The sequence below is a fragment of the Phoxinus phoxinus genome (genome assembly GCF_949152265.1).
Source record: "Phoxinus phoxinus genome assembly, chromosome: 16".
In the NCBI taxonomy this organism is placed as follows: Eukaryota; Metazoa; Chordata; class Actinopteri; order Cypriniformes; family Leuciscidae; genus Phoxinus; species Phoxinus phoxinus.
Genome location: NC_136891.1, coordinates 5,817,204 through 5,839,841, shown reverse-complemented (window position 1 = coordinate 5,839,841; position 22,638 = coordinate 5,817,204). Strand labels below are relative to the sequence as shown.

General features: G+C 36.8%; 1 protein-coding gene across 2 annotated transcripts in view; it reads right to left on the bottom strand.

Moving 5' to 3' along the window:
• mmut (methylmalonyl CoA mutase) overlaps window positions 1-22,485 on the bottom strand; it is a 29,094-nt gene extending 6,609 nt beyond the window's left edge. The window contains exons 1-10 of one of the 2 annotated variants that reach the window (XM_079583468.1): window positions 21,910-22,485; window positions 20,971-21,424; window positions 19,889-20,256; window positions 19,347-19,504; window positions 18,455-18,626; window positions 17,888-18,136; window positions 16,737-16,848; window positions 10,052-10,167; window positions 4,575-4,690; window positions 2,169-2,300 (exon numbers count right to left, since the gene is read on the bottom strand). In XM_079583468.1, the coding sequence (XP_079439594.1) occupies window positions 2,169-2,300; window positions 4,575-4,690; window positions 10,052-10,167; window positions 16,737-16,848; window positions 17,888-18,136; window positions 18,455-18,626; window positions 19,347-19,504; window positions 19,889-20,256; window positions 20,971-21,376 (1,829 nt within the window). In that variant the 5' untranslated portion in view covers window positions 21,377-21,424; window positions 21,910-22,485. The other variant, XM_079583469.1, reaches the window with a different exon arrangement.
• Window positions 22,486-22,638: the final 153 nt, after the last annotated feature.

Sequence of the window (22,638 nt, the reverse complement as noted above, 5' to 3'; positions counted from 1 at the left end):
ATTCCTGATGTCCTCTACAGTGGACAATGGACATGTATGAAATCAATGCCATGTTCTGTAACAGAAAGTCATTTTTAGATTTGAAACCCCATAACGTTTTCCTGAGATGTTGGTTTGTTAAATACAATTTGAAAAGTAGTCTGATTTAAATTATAATTACAATATATTATCATATTTCCATAAGAGTGCAACATTTGATCACTAAATTAATGTCAGACATTAAAGACCAAGGACAAGTTGTTTTCATGGTGAAACCTCCAAAAATGTGGTATCTCTGAAAAGCCCTGAATGTGCTGTTTACAGGACATGTGACATGTATGGTGTCAGAGAAATTTACTAAAACATAATGTCCACTACAGTGGACAAAAGTATATTCCTGGGTCCCAATATAGATTTTTTTTTTTTTAAATCTGCTAAAACTTCAACTAAAATTTTAATTGAAAGTATAAAAATAAATATAATCAAAAATATAAATAAGTACTTCAATAGCATATAAATAATACTAAAAGAACACTCACTCTTACTAAAACTTTACTATATCTGGTGTAAAACAAATGTCTGGATAATCAAGAGTATTTATAATATATGTTTATGTAATTAACTACAAAAGCAATTTAGCATAAAACTTTACATTACAGGGGAATTATTTTGCACCATGTATTTTTAATGTACCATGTGAGTCTGAGATGTTCAGGTTGTAAGATCTGGTTCTTTTGAAAGTTTCGTGTTAAATATTTATGGTGTAATGTTTGATATGTACTGTCACACTCTCATCTCATCTAATCTGTCCAACTGAGGTCACATTGGGGCGGGTAGACGTGCTTTAATCTGACTGCAGAAAATCCTTAAGACACACAAATACAGAGATCTAGTGGGATCTCACAGCTTTTCTCTGTCTAAGCCATCCTGATTTATCATCAATTCAGCAGCTAAAGATAAATCCAGTTACATTTAGTGCTTTATGAAAGTAACAATCATGATGCCATAAGGGACAAAAGGAAGATATCACACCGAGTTATGGGGTCAGCTCAAGAGCAAAAAAAAAGATTAAATGTCGACAAACTGTTATTATTGTTTAATGCAACATTTGACCTCTTTTGGAGTCTCCATGAGCAGGATATACCGTAGAGCAGTGTTTCCCAACCACTGTGCTGGTGCCGTGATATCGTCGCTGTCAGGTCGAAACCTCATATCTCTATATTTCATCATTTTTGTTTTATAAAATGAATGCTATTGGTCATCCTTTATGTCTGTATGTGTATTTTACAAATATTTAACCAATGAAAAGCATTTAAAAGACGCTGTGTAAACCTCATAACTCCATTGGCTCCTCAAACTGTCAGTCAAAACTCCACCCAACCATATTACGCCATCAGCCCATTTTACAGCTGGTGTCTCGACGGTCACAGAGGATGCGTTAAAGCGGACATAAGGTCATGGATATTAGAGATAGCCTATAGCCTACATATTTTTAGCAAATCGATTTTTATTCATTCATGCGCATCCATACTCTCATCATTTTCTTCATAGTAAAATGGCAGTAACGCACAAAGGTAGTATAAATTAAACGGAAATTGTGAGGTGTGAGCATGCAAAAAAAAAAAACATTTCCTGTACACACGTGAAAAGTTTCTCGTGTGCACACAATAGTTTCTCTTGCCCACGCAAACGTTTCACGCGAGCACAAAATAAGTTTTATGTGCGCACGCAAAAGTCTTTATATTCTTTCAAAGTTCCCTTTAGGGACTCCATACAACTTCATACATTTAATAAATAAATAAGTTGGACATCACTTTTGGCCCCTACTGTAAATAAATAAATAAATACACATACATCACTTTTAGGACATACAGTACACACTACTATAAATTTTTTCATAATTTACTTTTATATTTTCGATTATGTCATAAATGTATTATACTATGTATACGCATTTATGTATACATGCATGTATGTTTTTAATTATGTCAACTCCTTTACCCGGCCTCATGAGAAGAAGTCAGATGCACACCTGGGCAGGACTAGTAAGCAATCTTGGGGTTTTTTTGTCCACTGGGACATACTATTAATTTGATTTACGGCTTTTAGCATATTATACAGAAGAAAAGCAACCATATTTAGGTGAGGAATGAGTACAGTTCCAGGTAGGGGAATTTGCAAGCTCCTACCTATCATGTGCCAGCGCTATCTCCTCGTGCTCGCCGTACTCGCTGCGGTACGCTCCGCTCACCATGCGCGTGCTGGCCTTGTGCTCCCCGAAAACTGATTTCATGGCATCTGTGATCTCCCCCACCGAGCACCTGCAGAATCCAACAGAATCCTTTAATCCACACATAACCACATTATAACATGCAACACAATTCCTTTATTTTTGTTTGGATTGTTATATGATTGAATTTGTGTTCGCAGTGCATTAAACAGGCAAGAATCGCATTCCATATGTTCAAAGCGTGTGATCCCCCAATCTGCCGCTGAGAAACAGCAGCTTTGCACTAAGCTTGGTAAAACACAGACACGCGGCACTAACTCGAGCTCTTCCAGCCAGACATCCACAAGCAAGATCATATTTTTATAATATGGGAAAAAAAGAAAGAAAGTTACAATTGAATACAGCTTGAGGTGTCGCAATAAGGTTTATGCAGGGGTGGGCGTCTGGGCGATATGAGAAAAATCTTAAAATCACGATACGAGTCATTTTATTTCACAATAACATACATCACGGTATAGTTATTTTTGCTTTAAATAAGGTTATGATATCAACATTTTTGATACCATTGAAAAACAAAAATAGTAAAAAACTAAAGCAAAGAAACTCTCAAGCTTACTGAAGACAAGTAAACAATCAGTGATAAAAGAAAGAAAGAAAAAAATATATATAATAGGGCAAAAGGACAAAACTACAATAGAACAAAGACACAAATGAAATAGACCTACCCGAAAAACTTTAAGCACAAGAAAAGAATAACTACATAAATTGTAATTAAATGAAAAAAAAGAAAAAAAACTAGTTTTCACTGTGTAAATTAAATATACATACATTTATATTTTATTAAAGTTATAAAAGTAATTCAGTCAAGATCAATGAGTGATTTTCTCATTTTCTTTTACGGTTAGATTTACATTAATGACACAGACAGCAGCAGTGATATTAGGCTGCTGTCTATTTAAGATTGAATGCATGGATCCAATACACCGTTACACACGTTTTCTTTCTCAACCGTTTAAATTCACTTAAAGGCCCACTGTAGTCAATAATTGTATCCCTTAAAACTTATCTTTGATCAGCAAATTTACATATTTAAATGTTTTTTTCTACACCCTTGCCTCATTTAGTATATGCGGTTCTATGAATATGCAAATAAGCCCCGCCTCCACTCACTCACACCAGCTCAGAGATCCACTGGTTGACGATCACACGTTACATCTGACAAGGTAGTTTGTGACGTCAGAAACACCAGCGATTTCAAACCGCGTTTTTGAGACTGTCTTTGGTTCACTGCAGTTTTAAGGACAAAATACTCAGCAATGGTGCTGACTTATGAATTTGCTCATGGTTTGTTTTAAAGCATATTAAAAACACCACATAGACATATAGACAACATTAAAAGCTGGATTCTCACCACAGGGAGACTTTAAGACATAAACGACAAGAAGTCAGGCATTTTGACACATAAGCTTATGTATTTTAACGTTGAACTCAGTTCAACCATCGTCTCTATCATAATTGCGACCTGTCTCTATCATAACTAACTCTACCAGTTGACAAATTTATACCGGTTTATTGTGTCTACCGGTATATCGCCCACCCCTAGGTATATGTGCACCAGGGTTGTAATTATAACCGAAACTAAAACCATAAAAAAAATATACCTTCTTGACTACGAGCAAAAACAGAGCATATACACTGTAGCATGTGCCGGTTTCATGAGCACTGATGGATGAGAGACATCACACCCGTACTTCGATCTTGTCTTCCTGTCGCTTCAAATTATGAAGATGGACGGCAGGACTCTGTACTATTTGCAAAATAGAGCTGCAACCTCACCTGAGTTTCTTTGTGACAGATTTATATTTATGCAAATTATTGGATCAAAACTAATAAATGATAAATGAGCACAATACTTATAAATAATTTGTGATCTAATGAATAGTAAATGAAACACTGGATTATGATATGTTATGTAATTTAATAAAGAAGATAGTTCTGTTTCACAAAACAGATTTAGTGAATGTGTGAGAGGATGTGCAGACGGAATATTTCACGTCTTTAAGCAAACGATGCAAGTCACACACTAATAGTTTATGCCAATAAGTTACACCCTAATATTTAGAGTTAAGGGCCAACAACGACAACTATAAAAAAATAACTGTTTCTCTGTGCCATTATAGTTGTGGTGTAAACTCAACTATTATTTTACATTTCTAAAACTATATCTTAATTGTTATAGTTCTTGTTGTGAACAGGCCTTTAGGGGTTGGAATAAACCTTTGGTGAGTGTGTTTGTATTTTCAACTGTGAGTTTCACCCAGTTTCCAAAGCCCACTGCACCTGGAAGTCATGCAGGGAGACTCACCGGGCTCTCGCAGCCTCCACAGCGAGCTCCAGTAGGTTTCCATCTCTGGTACGCGCACACTGCTCGATCGCGGACAAGCACCTCTTCGCCGCCTCTGCATCTCTGCTCTCTCTGACCTGCAATGCAATGGCAGCCTCATTACCATCTGCAAACACTGAACATGGATGAGCCATGCAAACATACAACATGGACTCAGTATGGAGTGTATAAACAACATGGGTGACATTTAAAGTCATGCAGATGGAGGAGTGGGAGAGCATTAATACATTGTGGGTGAAAACGGTCTCAGAAAACACAGCATATAGTGCAGAATCAGATTGTTATAACTAAACTACTTGCTGTAAATGGGGTGAACACATTGTGAAGGCAGTGAACCACAGAGAAGGTACTGTGATCCTTCACATCCTCTAGCTTGTGCTAATATTGTGCAAAAATAATAAATAAAAAAAGGATCACCTGACTGTTAAATGACGATGTGTGATCTTTGTGCAATACCTTTGGCTAAGAAGGGAATTCATTTCAGTGTTGTTTTGTTAAATAAAACTGAATAATAATAATACAAATAATTAAATATAATAATAATACAAAATAATAAAATCATATATATATATATATATTTAGGTGAAATAATTAAAGCTTTAAAAATTAATCAAAGTTATAGGGTTATAAAAAACATAACAAAATCCATAACAAAATTACTAAAACCAACTAAATGTTTTAAATAAAAAATTTAATTCAATATATTAATAAAAACTATAAGAGCACTTAAATAATGACAAACCCCAAATAAATAATACTGATTCCTTTGCAGAATCTCTATCAGTTTTTATCAGTTGAATTTTATTAAAGTTACAATATCAGTTGAATATGTGTCATAATGTCCATTATCACAGATAATACTTGTATCTTTTTCTAAATAAAATAAAATATCTAAAATAAAATAATTATGGCAAGTACACAGGCCCATTTGATTTTGAGGGTTTAAAAAGAACAAATGTTGCTTGAAATGTTGTTTATTTGCGGTGTTGTTGTAGACTTCCATTTCCAGTGTATTACTTTACACAAATTTACTGAAAATATGAAATATTTCTTTTTCACAACATGGAGTCTACATTATTTTCCGAGGTACCAAACATCACCCCACTCATGCAGTACATACTTTCTGAACTGAAGATGATCAAACAAAACCACCTTCAAATATTTGAGCCGTCACTGACAGAAACTTTCAATTTTACATCATGGCAGTTTCACGCATTTACATTTTCCACATCAATATACAGACTGTCATAACACGAGAATTCCCAAGCAACATACTGTCGACTTGCATTTATCATCAAACTGAAGTTTATTTCTTAGAGTGACAACAGATAAAACAACCTGCAAGAAAGTCTTCACTCCAGAGAAATGGCAATAAACCCACAAAAAGCCAAAAAAAAAAATCACTGTGTGATCTGACATGCAAAATGCACACTTTATCACATCAAACTGCTCTATACATTCATAGAAAACATGCAGCACAAATAAGTGTTTAATTGGATCTTCACAAAGAGCCATGCATTATTAGAAACTCATGACATTTATTTAAATCAATGTTCAGAGGGTAGAGTAGGGCAACTAAAGACACTATGGTCTGGTGTATGAGAAACGATTATTAGGAACCTTTTTCCTGTTGTATGGGAATACAACCATGCAACTCCACAACACTTGTATTCAAAATTATTCAACCACCATTGCAAATCAGGCTTATTGGCAAAATCTAGACTTTCAGCTGTTTGCAATTAACAAAAAGAAGTCATTGAAAGATGCATTTTCAGTTGAATTTTGGGGAAACCACTTGAAACATTTGTTGTGTTGAGCCATTTAAATTACTTATGTTTGATTTGTTCATTGCAAACAGCTGAAAGTCAATAAACCTGGGTTGAATAATTTCGATTAAGACTGCAAGACAATCAGCGAAACACAGGAATTTGAGCATTTACATGCCAAACAAACTGATTCACCAAAATTATTTGGTCAATCATTAGCCTTCATCACCCTGCTATTTTGCAATGGCCAACCGACTGCACAGTATCCCATAAAGATCACTTGCTGAAAGCTCATGAGATATATTAATAATCCCTTGAAGGGAAAGATAAATGCAATCTAATATCAAAGCATTCTGAATGTGACGCGGGAGATCAAATGATGAGCAAATGAAATGCATTTCAGTGAATCCACTTAAAGGGGGTGGATTTACAATCCCTCTTATTGTATTATATAATGAATTGGAAATCATAATTTTCTTAAAACCAGTGTATCTATTCTGGTATTTATGTTACAGGAAATGTCTGTATATCTGAGAGGTTACTAAAGGGTCTGACCTATGTCAGGAATGCAGTAACATTTATTCTCTGACAGAAGGGCTAAATGAGTAAACACTGTGTACTTGTTTTGTAATTAACTTCAAGTTAAGTTAAAAAGTTATAAAGTTTCAAAGACAATGTCTTTAAATGACCTAATATGCGTAAAGAACAGAATACTATGTTTGGATGTTGCTAAAGTTATCTTTCCTTTTAACCTATCATATGACTAGCATTTGATAACCTAATTATCCATATGACCAAGTATTAGTGTGTTTATGTATCTTAGGTTAGTTTAAGGCTGGATCCCCTTACTCAATTTCTACAGCCTATATGGAAATGAGAACTTTGTCTTCAGGAAACTCTCTGTCAACTTGTTGAACTTCAACTTTGACTCCAGGGGCATTAAATTGCATTAAATTAGCCACTATGTTAAGACTGTGTCTTAACTAGTTTGACCAACTACCAGTTAGCCAAGGGGTAATCAGTTTTACTTTTCCATTTCAAAGTAGGCCGAGTACCTTTTTATGTAGCTGACTTTAAAAAGTTAGGACCAGTCTTGAGGGGGAAAAAATTAGGTGGCTAATTTTTAAGACTAGTCTAAGCAGCAGTTTATACAACCGTCTTCTTTGAGCATATTGGTCCCTATATGTGGTCTAACTGCAATTACCTCACATTAAATATCATTAAAACTGGCTATTAATATTTCTCAGACATTCTGAGTTGCCATGTTGACTTGTCACTCTCAAAATAATACAATACTGTAGCTCACATAAAAAAGGACAACTAGAAATGTACCACATATATAATTTTTCAAAAGATTGGGGTTGGTAAGATTTTTTGAAAGAAGTCTCTTGTGCTCACAAAGATCAAGTAAATAAAAAAACTGTAAAGGTGCAAAATATCATAATTATAAATGTTAACTTTAATTTGTTTAACTAAACATTATTTGTAGCTATTTTTATACATTGTAAAAATGTATTTATGTGATGGCAAAATGTCACGTGTCACATGATCCATTATATTTCTAAAGGCCAGGGGACAAACGGATTGTAGTTGATCCGTACGGACCAGCCCCCAAGGTTCAGCACACATGTGTTTTGCGGATTAATTACTAAGTTTCACCGTCAATTTGGTACACGTGCGCTGTTATCTGTGCGCACAGCTACACACACACAGAGAGAGGGGCGTGCGAACAGTGAATTGATTCCTTTTTCGCATCCCCATACGCTTGAACGAACACATAAACACAAAATGATGTCAAGATACCCGTTTTGGCAAAACACCGCTTTAAAAAAAGATGAATCTATATTTAATTTATACAGTGAACACTAGTGTTATTTACATTTAGGCCTAATTACTACATGTCTGCACTTGAATTCATACAGTTAGACCTTACTTTATTTGTCATTTGTAATTGTATTTATCTATGCTTGTAATTATTGTATTTGATTTTTAAAAAAATTTATGAAATGTTTTTATTAAATAATAATGTTTGAACATTATTAGTTAGACTAGTAGTATTTGCTGTGGTATCGAAGTTAAAGTGTGCTTTAGGTAATAAATGGACAGCAAAGTTACATTTTACCAAAATATGTTTGCGCTGATCCAAAAAATAATACTTTAATCAAAAACCGTAATATGATTCGAACCATGAGTTTTGTGATCCGTTGAACCACTAAGACAGACAGTGTTATTAAAAGACAAATTCAATATACAACTTATTGATGATGTATACTATTACTATGTACAGGCAACCAGATTAACCCAAAATAGTTTCTCGTTAGGTATTTTTCTATAGAAAACCATTCTAAAGAAAACGCTTAAAAGGTGCAGCAAAATAATGCTTCGCGAAAAATAAAGCGAAGATGATGAAAGAATGACCACTAAGAATAAAAAATGAACAGTACACCGGAGTATACACAAGGAAGAGTTGGTTGTAAGTCGCCAGCAACAGCACACCAGCTCCAGAGAAACAATGACACTTAAAACTGTCCTGTTACTACAGCTAACATCACAACAACAGCATACCTTGTCAAAACCAATGTTACTCACATGTGGAGCAGAAACAACACAACCTCTGCGTCTGTTTTCAGGCCTTCACGCTTATCTCTCTCCAGCGCTGGAAAGCTTTTCTAATATTAACGCGGTCCTAAAGCCCTTGCCTGATCATAACCCTTCTTTTCCCAGTGATATTCCTCTTAGCTTTTCTCTTTTGTAATGTCTCTCAGCCATCTCTCTTTCTACAGTCTTTCTTCAAATCTCCCTCGTGCTCACTCTCTCCCCTCCCCCATCATGAGTGGACACGCCCCCTACTGCTGATTGGCTACAAGCAATGCTCAGTCCGATCCACTTTCAACGGGGTTTCTCGGAAACCGCTTACTGCACCTTTAACCATTTAGCATGTTGCATTCATATTCTGGTCTCTGCTTGCTTATATATAGTACGCATTATCAAAAAGGTGTATACTGAATATGATCTTTAAATATGTTTTAGTACATTAAAGACACTTCACGTTTTTTTCACGTTGTGTTTTAGAATGTCCCAATGATTTAATGATTGAAAAAACAAAGTTTTGTTCACAAATTTTAGTTTATCTTCTTTTGAGGTGGCAAATAGACAGCCCTGTGCTGCAAACTATGAATATCATAATTATTTTTTGGATTTATTATAAATTGCTTCTACTAAATGAAATAAAAACTGCAAATGTATATAAAAAACAGATGAAAACTGTTATTTTTACAAAACGCAACTATTTCAAATCCAATTATCTCAGCTCAAGACTAATGCAACCTTCTTTTCATGCCGACTTGAAGTCCAAATTGCTCCTACAGCCCTGAATATGATTCTATATGTCTTGTCTATATGTCCTGTGAGTCTATGTCAATGTCATGCATTTTCTTTTCTGAATGCCATAATACTTTCTCTGACTCTGAAGAATAAAATGATCAATTATGACCATTTCAATGGAGCACTTCAAGTGCTCGATTGAATTAAAGCCCTTGATTGTGATTAGGTAACTTCACAGAGTGCTCGGTTGGGAACGGACTATACGTGACCATTTCAGATCACGTCAATACGGATGAAGGCACTCGACTTCAAAATCCGTGCTGTGAGTCATTGCCAGAGGGAACTAACCTTCTGCAGCTTTTCAATCTGCTTGTTACGCACAGCTGTGTTGTCGATGGAAAGCACGTCGACGGATTCTTCCTTCTCCAGGCGGTACTTGTTGACCCCCACGATGACCTCAGAGCCTATAGCGAGACAGAGACAGTGTGAGAGGGCATCAGTAGCAGAGCCTAAAAAATGAAGGGCAACACTAGACACCTGTAGCTGAAATTAAGCATCACAGCTTCGCAGATCTCTGCGCATTGCCCTGTGGGTAAAGATCAGAGGGTACAGATTTAATGGGCTCCTCTCACCTCACTATGAGGAGAGGATAATCATCCATATGGAAACGAAAGCTCACAGGGTGTCTTCTATTACCTTACAGCACATGTTCATTAAACACAAACCTGGAGGGATATCATTGCAACTGTCTTGGGTAGTCAGAGTTTTTGGCTATTGGAATCAAGTGTAGGTTGAATCAGATTTCGAATGACATTTATTGACAAGTATCTCCAACGAATTTGTCTTAGAAAATTATTACAATAAAATACAGACAAGTGAACAAAAAAATATAGAATAAAGAAATAGACAATATATGCATGTACAAATATGTAACATATGAAATGTGAATAAGATGAAAGGATATGTTAAACAAATATAAGTCTGAATGTTTGGTATTGCACAATTTTTTTCTTTCTTTCTAGGTTACATTTTATTTAGGGCCAAAACCACCCAGGAAGAGTGAGTGGGAAATTTGGAACTGATGATACAATACTAAATGAGAATAAATGTCTTACAGCGATGACTCTTACATTAGAGTTTTGTGGATTTTCATTCATGTGTATTAGCTTGGAAGTCATCTATGTATGCTAGCTACTTATTTTAGTTTAATTGAGATACTATCATACATTTTTATTCATATTTTTCATTAGTTTTATCATATTAAAGCTTTAGTATTTTTTGTTTGTTTTGTTATTTATGTTTTTTTTAATAGTTATTTCATGTTAGTGAACTTATTTTATTTTAGTAATGAACATTTTCGTTTTTTTAATGGTTTTAGTTTTAATTTTAGCTAACTATAACAACCCTGCCCCTAAAATATGAGAATATTTTTAGCAGATTTACACTACCTTTACAAAGTTTGGGGTAACTTTTCATTCACCAATGATACGTTAAATTGATCAAAAGTGATAGTAAACATTTATAATGTTACAAAAGATTTCTATGGAAAAAAATGCTTCTTTTGAACTTCAGAATGCATATTAGAATGATTTCTGAAGGATCATGTGACACTGAAGACTGGAGTAATGATGCTGAAAATTCAGCTTTGCATCACAGCAATAAATGACATTTTAAAATATATTCAAATAGAAAAGAGTTATTTTAACCTCTAACAATACATCACAATATTACAGTATAAATGCAGCCTTGTTGAGTATAAGAGACTTCTTTAAAGTAGTGTACACATTTAAACTTTGGAAAGCAAACTAAAAATTGATGACTCACCCTGCACTACACAGATTGTGTTGTTTTTAATATGAATTTGCTCATGGTTTATCTTTTAAGCATAAGTCAACACCATTGCTGAACATTCTCACCGAGTGGTCTGGGGTGTTCGTCGTAGTTTTTGTCCAACTCCATTGACTAGTACCTCACAGCACATCCAATACAAGTCAATGGAGTTGGACAAAGACTATGATAAAACCTGTTGGAAAGCATCTTTTGCAGCGATTTTTGTGTGAGCATATCAGTGAACACCCCTGACCACTCGGTGAGTTTCACGTCTTTGTAAACGAAAGTTTAATGCGTTTTAGGAAGGATTGTTCCAGTGCACCTATGCAGCCATTGTGGAGGTGGGTGGGGGTGGGGGGGGTTGGGTGCTACCACAGAAACCGAAAATTCTCGGGCCAGCAGCATTTGTCCAAATTTCAATCTTAACCGTTGTATTTCATCAGAAACGATCTGAAAACAGGGCTTTAAGTGTAAAATACCGAACTTGTCCTTTAAGGGTATGGTTATTGACAACAGGGGGACTTTTTAAAAAAAGAGAAAGGCTTTCTGAAAACTTTCTGAAAATAAAGAAATGTAAAGCCTGAACAAGTGAAGTGAATAAGGGGACAGAAGATAAATGACAGGCTGGTCCATTCATACATATTCCACCACTCATGCACATGAGAAACATCCACAGAGGGCCCTCAAGATCAATGCCTTGACTGTCTGGGGCCTTAACAAACCCGGGGAGCTTCAAACATCTGCTGAAAACACAACATGGGGCAGTTTCTGTTTGAAATGTTGCTTCTTGCATCTTTCAAGGACCCTGTTGTCCATTCAGTCAATATTTACACAAACATCCAAGATCACACTGAACATCTTGGATTTGAAATAAAGTTGAAAGATTCTGAAAAATGTAAAACAAAGAAATATAAAATGAATTAGAAATATTTCAGGTAGTTTAGCCCAAGCAAAGCAAAAATAATATTTTTTTCAATTAAACTTCTACCTCAAATTGTTATGCTAATGATATGCAAAATACTTCCTGCAGAAACGTCTAATTTCTCGCTCATTCTTGAGAGCAGTGTGATAATAGGCTCTTATAAGAAGTGTGTGTGGTTAATGGCAGGTGTAGCTAATGCATCCACCACTTCATTAATGTGATCATTTATTTACACACTTTCTGTCCTCCCAGAGTCCATCAGGACGCATTAGAGTGGCTTCTGAAGTCTTTAGCGATAACCGCGTGGCGTTCACATCACTTGCGCTAGCCTACATCCACTAAAATATCCAGCTGTGCGGCATCTGTGAGATATTTAAATTATGCATAATTCCTTGGAGAAAGAGCCACTGGCAAAACATTACCTGATGTGAAGCAACATTCGATTTAAGACATCAAACTTAAGGCCTCAGGACTGGAAATAGAAGCATGCATGTGAAAGTTTTCATGGAGGTATTTGGCATAATGATTATTGTATGCGCGAGTCATGCCTGTTAAAAGACTGCCCCCTAGTGGCACTGTATTTCTCAATCAGCAAAGCATAGAGAAATGGGAACCAATTTCTGCATCACTCAAGTTCTACCGATAGCATGTCAGTATCTGAGATCTCGAACTTAACTTTTAGACTACACAGACAGAATGATTCATTAAAAAATAATAATCATTGTTATCTTTAGCGGTTCTGGTTCACTATTGATCAGAGCATTATGCACATCTGTTTATAGAGATCTTAAATGGCATCTCGAATGCCATCTGTCACAAGTCCTCCGGTGACGCCAGAGAAATCTACTTCAAAACAACAACAGCAGATGCCACAAGATGCAAAACAAAATGTTCACACTTTTCTCGCACTAGTTTAATTGGTCTACGAATGTCCAAGAATTTACTTGAATTCAGCCATATAAAATAATTGTATAAAGACAGCAGAGAGCAATGCTAATATTTCAAACCCGAGCACGTTTCTGATATGCGTCAACTTCAGAGGTTTCCATTCCTTTTTCAATTAAAATATTCCCGGCTATTTCTAGGTTTTCAACCTCAATGAATGTGTTAAAAACTGATGCTTCACAACACAGTTTAAATTCTTTACAGGCAATTGTGTTCCAAATGCCTTTTCAGAAATCTAATGTCTGAGCCTGTCACACTGATAACAAGTCACATAATAAACGGAGCAATTCCAATAGGGTCCTCACACCATCGGTGCTCGGGCCCTAATTACCTTCAAGACAGGTTGTATTACAGCTATTGAGTTCAAAATGAACACATGTCACCCCAAAAACACACCCTACATTCAAAAACTTCTCCAAACGTTGCTGATTTTTCACGGCTAGCATGTCAGTGCTTCTGAAAACTATCTGTCACCAGAGTGCATTGACATAAGCCGTTTAGAGGACGTGTGGTCTGGTTCAGAAAAGCCCCAGCTTTCGCTCGACCGATTGATTGATGTCTCCACAGCGGGCGAGAGGATCCTAACGTGACATCTGCCTCAACACCCACTCACTGCTTATTATCTATTTATTGTTAAAGAAGAGGAGATGTCAAATCCTTTTTTGAAGCAAACCCTCTCAGAGTCAATCATCAGGAGCATCAATCACTTCCTGAAATGGTTACAATGTCGACGCTAACCTAGCTTACTGTAGTGACAATGCTTTTTTAAAGTAGGGACAGTTTCCACATTATTTTTCAGGTAAGACTGGAAGCGGACATTTGTAAATTTAATGTGTCTGGCTTCCGCTTTCAGTTATTTTTAGCTGTACAAAAAAGCGTGTTCTGCTTGACATTGCAAACTCGTATTTCTTACCCTATAATTTTGATTTATTGTCGTAATTAAAAAATAAACACATTGGTTTGTAGCGCAAATAGTTTTACAATTTACAGCATTTTGTCTCGTTATTTCCCTAATGAATCGGAAGCCTCGCACATTCACACAAAATAGCTTAAGGAGAATATCGAAAAATTTTAATATCGTGCAAAAGTTAACTATTTCAGTAATTCAACTTAAAAAGTGAAACTAATATATTATATAGACTCATTACATGCAAAGTGAGATATTTAAAGCCTTTATTTGTTATTTTGATGATTATGGCTTACAGCTTATGAAAACCTTTTCACAATATTCTAATTTTGAATTTGAGGTTTTCATAAGCTGTAAGCCATAATCACCAAAATTATAACAAATAAAGGCTTGACATATCTCCCTTTGCATGTAATGAGTCTAATAATATATTAGTTTCACCTTTTAAGTTGAATTACTGAAATAGTTAACTATTTAACAGATGTTGCATCTGCTTATTTACTCTAGATAGAACACACATGTGCATTAGCTGGACAAGATTGGAAATGTGGAAACACATTAGTAGATTGAAGCTGTACTTAATTGCTTACTTAAAGTTAGGGTAGGTAATCCTGTTCAGAAAAAAAAAAATTTATACTGGGTGAAATGGTCCTTCCATTCTGACAGTAGTCCTTACATTATGTGTTCAGAAAAAGGAATGAAAAAAATCTGACCTCTGTAGCAGCTGTAGGACAGTAAAAACTCTGACCAATCACTGCCATTCGGTGCGAATGTAAAGAACCAATCAGATGCCTTCATGTCTCGTGCCCGAGCACCACTGCGTGCACAGCAGTGATGCGTGGGTCAATGTATAAACAACCCGCACCCGACCGACGTTTTCAATTAACCCGCCCGCAACTCGGACCGCAAAAAAAAGGTAAGAAAATATTGTACCCGACCCGCTTCCTGACCCACGTTTTTTAAAGTAGCTATAGTTTATGCTCATCGCGTCATGGGCCATAGACGGAGGAACTAGGGGTGCGCATTTTTCTGAATGCTGTATGATATAGCCTAGTGTTATGTAATAAAGGCTTGATTTATTCATTTATTTCGTTTCATTTTCTTAACAAGATGCTGCATGTGTTTATCCAGTCTAATCGGCGTGTGCGTCTCTCCCCTGACTTTCCCAACAAAAATCCCGCCCGCCCCCTCTCAGCAAATACATAAAACTGACATTACTGAGCTATATGCGTTTAAAAGTAGCCTATTAAAATGGCACAATGGCATTTCTCAGTTCAACGCGTTGGGAAATCGGGCATTTTGTCCCGCGTCAGCTTTTATTCAAAAGTTAATAACGCGCTCAACATTCAAAAGGTAAATAAGGATTTCCCACTTTCATCTGCAGACTGAGCTCGTGCGTCATCCTCGTGCATTCAACCAATAAAGTAGACCTGTGTATTTCATAGAACATTGTGTCTAGTACTATATAAATTACAAAGGTAAACGACCCGACCGACCGCGACCCGAATATCATTAAAAATATTTTTGGATGACTCGTAACCGCGGGTAACCGCAGGCACCCGCTCATTTTGGATCAACCCGCGCATCACTGGTAGGTACATGCATAGACATGTATAGAAAGGCTAGATGGCTTACCGGCGCTGAGAGCCAATGGGACCCGACGACGTCACACGGCGGCCATCTTAGGACAGGACCGCTCGTCCAGTTATAACATTAAAGTCTATTGTGCATGTAGTGCTGAAATAACTATATTTTGCTAAATTTTCAACCGATTTTCAAACGGCTTGGTGTGTCATAAACGTCAGGGATGCGGCTATTTAACTGCATACTTGTGAAAAATTATAGCCACGGAGTTTATTAAACATCGGCATCAGCACAAATCATAGCCACGTTAATAAGGTTTGAAATAAACCAAACCGTTTGTAAATCCGTCAAGAATTCAGCAAGATACGAGCATTTTAGTTGGCGTATGTCACTCACCTTCCGTCCACAGCAGCAGGGAGCAGCAGCGCAGTCTCCTGACCTAAGATGGCCGCCAAGTGACGACACAGCTGACTCCGCCTTGAGCCATCTAGCCTTTGTATACATGTCTATGGGTACATGCAGCTGACTCCAAATGTGGATGCGCGTTCATGTTTGTGGGGGGGCGTAGCTTTGGACGGAGCACTGACAGGAGGGGGCGGAGCTTAGAAGAGGTGCCACTTTCAAATCTGGCTAGCTCTCCAACATTACCTACTCTAGCTTTAAGCAAGTGCAACCTTCTTGTATGAGTTCATATGTTATTAATGCATGTGACTGGCCGAGGTCACTTTCTTTGGTCATGGAGGTTTTTAAAAGTAGCACTGCATAGTTAAATGGGACATTGGTCACATGTCCTGGGCTGTAATTATGTATGCAGGCTTGTGTATATGAGTGTTTTGCTGTGGTACCTGAATCAATGCGCGCTTGTCTGCGGGCGGCACATTCCTCGATGCGCAGTTTGGGAATTCCCTCGGCCACAGCGCGAGCCATACCGCCCATGTCCTCAATCTCAGTGATGAACTAAACAAGACACAACGAGAACAGAATTCATGTAAACATACACAATCACATATATTGCTAGACCTTAAGCAACAAATCGCTGTTTAAATAGGAATATAAGTACTTTATTGATTTAAAGGGCAACTACTTATTTTCATAAATCCAAGAATAATTTTTATGACAGATAACTGATATGGCTGTCATTAAATTATTATTTGTATTATTATTATTAATAATATTATGCATTAAATAAAAATGTAGTAGTTATGTTAATTTGAAAGTATGCAGTAATAATACTACAAAAAAATATTCATCCAAACAATACAATTCAACACTTATTAATTAATAAAATGTATGAAGCCAAGTCAAATCACATTTATTTATATAGCGATTAATATACTACAGATTGTTTTCAAATTAATTTGTTAATTTAATTTGTAAATTAGTTACAAGATTAATCAATTAAGAAAAAATAGTTCTACATCAGCTCTACTTCATATACAATTAAATATAGTTTTAACAAAACAATAAAACAGATTTAATTCATTTTTATTTCTATTGTCACTTAAATTAAATATTTATTATTAAAAAATGCATTACGTAACATTTAAATGTACAATAATAATAATAAATATATATTTGCCATTTAAGTCAACAAATGTATTATTTATTTTAAACATGATTATTAATTTTAGTAATGATAATATTACTATTATAACAGTATAGATTTATAATACTGGCAATATCATATCAGTTATTAGCCATAACATCAAAATAAGTATCAGCCAAAATTTCTACAGCCTGTGTGTGTTGTCATAAAACATTTCATTATGTGCTTTTAAGACACATCAGGTGTTTAATTACAGACATATTATGTAAAGTCAAGTGGATTTATTAATATGCAGACAAATGAGGGGGGATTATAAATAAATACATTTGTGACCACTGATTATAATTTATGATGCATAACATTAGACGTCCACACACAAGTATCTTCAAGTTAAAGAAGGTTTATCAAGGTAATAAAGGTTTATAACGAGCGGTTCTCTGTGGTACGAACCGTGAGCGCTGAGTTGTACACATCATCGGTGAGGGACTCCATCATGTAGGACCCACCCCAGGGGTCAGCCACCTTCGGGATGCCCGACTCCTCCTGGATGATGATCTGTGTATTGCGGGCGATGCGAGCGCTCTTGACCGTGGGCAGACCCAGAGCCTCATCGAAAGAGTTAGTGTGCAGAGACTGTGTGCCGCCGAATACTGCAGCCATGCCCTCGATTACGGTCCGGACCACATTGTTGTAAGGGTCCTGAAGGACAGATGGGGTACATTTAATCATGAGACCCGTCACAACATAACTTATCCTAAAAATACGGCAGGATTCTAGACCAATGATATTTCCCCCGGGGGCGTCACTAGTGACTGACTACCCAGCATTCCATCACAGAAATTGAAAACAAGCAAATGGCAAAATGTCACATACTGCCCGTCAAAGATGCGAGTTAACACCGCCACGCTTTACTGCACCACCATGGCTTATTGAACAAGCTATTGTCCATCATCTTTCAAAGAGCGAGGGAAACAGCTGTGAAATCCTCCGCTGTGAACGAGCCTGCGGTCACAGTACCTGCTCAGTGAGGGACCATCCAGACGTCTGACAGTGAGTTCTCAGCAGGAGGGATTTGGAGTTCTTGGGTTGGAACTTCTCTTTGATGAGGGTCGCCCACAGACGGCGCGCAGCCCTCAGCTTCGCTATCTCCATATAAAAATTCATGCCGATGCCCCAGAAGAACGACAGTCTAAAAAGAGATCATGCACAGTACTGTATATGAAACCTTTAGAAAACTCAACATGTGATCAGCTAAAACCTGACCACGAACACTGGCTAACATGTTAATAGTGTCCGTAACGTAACATTCGCAGATTTAAGCAATTCAATCTGATATATAAATACAGAATAATCACATCGCCGTGTGCTATTCTTTATTATTATTATAGCATTATCATCATCATCTTTATAACCTATAATGTAATTGTTAATATGCATTAAATAAAATGTATAGTAACTGAATTCATTAGAAATAATGTATTCATATAATAATAATAATAACAATATTAATCTCTAGGTCTCTAGGTATGGCGAAGGGTGTGTGATGATATGCGGCTATTTTAATACCAAAGGCCAAGGGAACTTTATCAGGATGCATAGTATCCTGGATCCAGGAAATAACTGGCCTTTAAAAATAAAAATCTGCCTGCCTCTATGGGAATTTAACATTGGGGTGTCCAGACTTATGCACCCTCTATTTTAAGGAAGAACATTTATTAATTTACGATACATTATTCATTCACAAAGAAAATTGGTGTCCTTAAAGGTTGGGGTTTTCCTCATTTTTTAAATTAAAGTATTAAGATCAATTTCCAAAAGTAGATTTTTTATTCCTCTTTTTAGTCAACTTTAGCATGGGTGTGTTCACTTATGCCAAGCACTGTAAATGTCACTGAATCTCAGAGTTAACCTGGGAGCGAACTCGTCGATGGTGAGTCCAGCCTTCAGTCCGGTCCTGCAGTATTTCAGTCCATTGGCAATAGTGTAAGCCAACTCCAGGATGGCATCAGCGCCAGCTTCCTGGATGTGGTATCCACTGATGGAAATAGAATTAAACTTGGGCATATTCTGTAAGAAGACAATTCAATGTGTTACACAAGAGTAGAGGAGAGAGATCCTCTGAATATTGATTCAACAAAGACAGGGTGTGAAAAGCCCATAGGCTAGGATCACAAAATATCAAAGTGTCAGATAAAGAACAGAGTTTCAGAAAAAAAGATCAAAGAAATCAATATGTAAATATTACAAAGGCAACATCACTATCATATGCTGAACATTCTATCAATACAAGTCAGTGGAAGATAATAATTTTTATCTTAATCTTCTTAAAAGTCGTTTTTAAAGTTCATAGACAAAAAAGAAGCAATTACAGAAGTTGTGTAGAAGTATAAAAAGAATACGCCTAAGAGAGAGAAAGAATGACATTTATATGTCATGTCACACAAGCTGTACCTTTGAAGTGTAGGCGAAGATATCGGCGATGGCGTGCATGGACGGCTCTGGAGGGAAGATGTAGGTGTTTCGCACCATGAACTCTTTGAGAATGTCGTTCTGGATCGTGCCGGTCAGGTTCTCCTTGGGCACACCTTGCTCTTCTCCGGTCACGATGAACATGGCTAGAATGGGAATGACGGCTCCGTTCATTGTCATGGACACCGACATCTTCTCCAGCGGGATGCCGTCAAACAGCAGCTTGGTGTCCTCTACGGTGTCGATGGCTACACCCGCCATTCCCACATCCCCATGAACTCTGGGATTGTCCGAGTCGTAACCTCTGTGCGTCGCAAGGTCAAAGGCCACAGAGAGGCCCTGCTGGCCCGCTGAAAAGGGAATTTATATGACTTTTATCTTCTTTTTTGGTCAACTGAACCCCTTTTAACCTTAAATATTTATTTTAAGACCCTCTAAGATTAAGTTAAAGGGATAGTTCACTCCAAAATAAAAATGCTGTCATCATTTACTCACTCTCATGTCGTTCCAAACCCATAAAACTTTCGTTCATCTTCAGAACACAAATGAAGATAGTACGGCTGAGCTTCCGTTGACCATTATTGAGGGCTCTATGTTCTCTGATTGATATTTGTATGTGAATAAAAGCCTAAATTCAATCTGTTCATCATATAAAGTGATCGAGTCTCTTCAGAAGACTTAAACCGCCGGATTCATATGTTGGGTTTTTTTTACGGTCTCTTTATGAATGTTTTGAAGCATCAGAGCTTTGGGAGAATAGACTATCAATGGAGAGACAGAAATCACTCAGATTTCATAAAAAATATTAAAAGAATGAAAGTTTTATGGGTTTGGAACAACATGAGGGTGAGAAATGTATGACAGAATTTTCATTACACCTTTAATATTGCACATTTTCAAATAATTCAACAACACATTCACGGTTCTCTGTCAGTTAATGATCACATGAAATGCAGATAAACAAATAAAATATTTATACAATATATATAAAATAATATATATTTTAGTAAGCCTTTTATTTTATATTATCTAATAACTGATGTAGTTTTAATATTGTGTCATACCTTTAATATTGTCCCTGTAAAACTTGTTGCTTTCCTCTACAGTGCTGAAGCCAGCATATTGCCTGATGGTCCAGGGTCTGTAGGTGTACATGGTGGGGTACGGCCCTCGGGTGAAGGGAAAGACCCCAGGCAGCTCATCTTCCACCGCGGCCGTGTCCGTCTGAGTGTATACGGGTTTAATGGAGAGGCCCTCAGGGGTCTTCCAGATCAGATCTTCTGGGTTTTTCCCTTTCAGCTGCTTCTTGGCCAGGGCAGCCCAGCCCTCGTGGATCTTCACTTCATCTCGGTGTGGGGTGGCCGTACGGAACTGTCTGGGGTGGTGCTGGAGGTCAAGGGTCGAGGATACAGACGCTCCCAGCAGCCGTCTGGCTGTCAAAGACACGCATGCCTTCCGTGCGGTCAACATGTTGTATTCATTGGGTATATGAGAGCGAGTTTAGTTCCTCAAGGGTATCTAATAAAAAAGAAATAACAAGAAACAAGAAAAAATAATTATTATGTGTGTGTGTGTGTGTGTACAGTATAAATAAGTATATGGTGATTAGCATGCAGTCTTTGATACTGGATACTGAAAGTCACCCACACAATACGACTGTTATGACTAAAAATACCTGGTAAAGCCTCTCCACTATCAAACATGTCATCAAACAGTACCTATTATATTATAGCATTTCTATTACATTACATTTCTATTACCATTCAACAAAATATCTTAGTAAATGTCACATTCAAAGCAGTATACATCACAGATAATCAGCCACTTTCACTATTATCCATTAAAGTTTGCTAACTTACAGGCCTCCTGTTTGGAGCCTTTACATACTAACAATAATTGATCATCTAGGACAGTGCCCGACGAAATAACATTTAAATGCAATCGGTGACATCATAATGTTTTAAAACAGGACATTTAAGAGCAAAACAAAAGCTATTTCTGACCTTGCGTTCTTCTATTTACCAGACACTGACGATGACACGCTGACAGGCGTATTGCGCTCCAGCCAATCACATTTAACAACAAACCAGATTCAGCCAATCAGCATCAACTCTGACCCGGATGTGCACTGTATAACTTCACGGATGATATTGAGGCTTTGAATCAAAGGTTCCGTTTAGTGTTTTATTTTATAATATTCGATTTATGGTGGATAAGTCCGCCAAAATTACAGTTAGTTATAGTATAGATAGTGTAGTATAGTTTAGTTTTGTATAGTGAGATACATCACGGTCTCGCCGATATATTATTTTGACAGTCGTTACATAGCTATAAATACGTAAACCACTGCTCCAACGTTAGTGCGACCCTCATCTTGGAACGGTCAGCATGTCGTGTTAGATGACGCCTTCGTCTGGCTGTATTGTGTTAGTTTAGCAAAATCTGCTGAAGTCTATTGCAGATGTAGATATTCATACACGCGTCTATCTGCGGTTGCAGACGCACAAGTCAACTTGTGTTTTTTGACCGTTCCAATATGGCAGCCCAATGGAATATATCTATGCAATCGTTATGTCACCATAATTCCAGCAGGTGGCGACATATGCCAAGTTATATGTAAATATCTTATACTGTCTATAATATATGGTAAATATACGCTGCAGGTTTGCACAATTATTTGTCATTATTACAATTCATAACGGCTGATAATTTTGCAATCCTGTAGTGTCTCT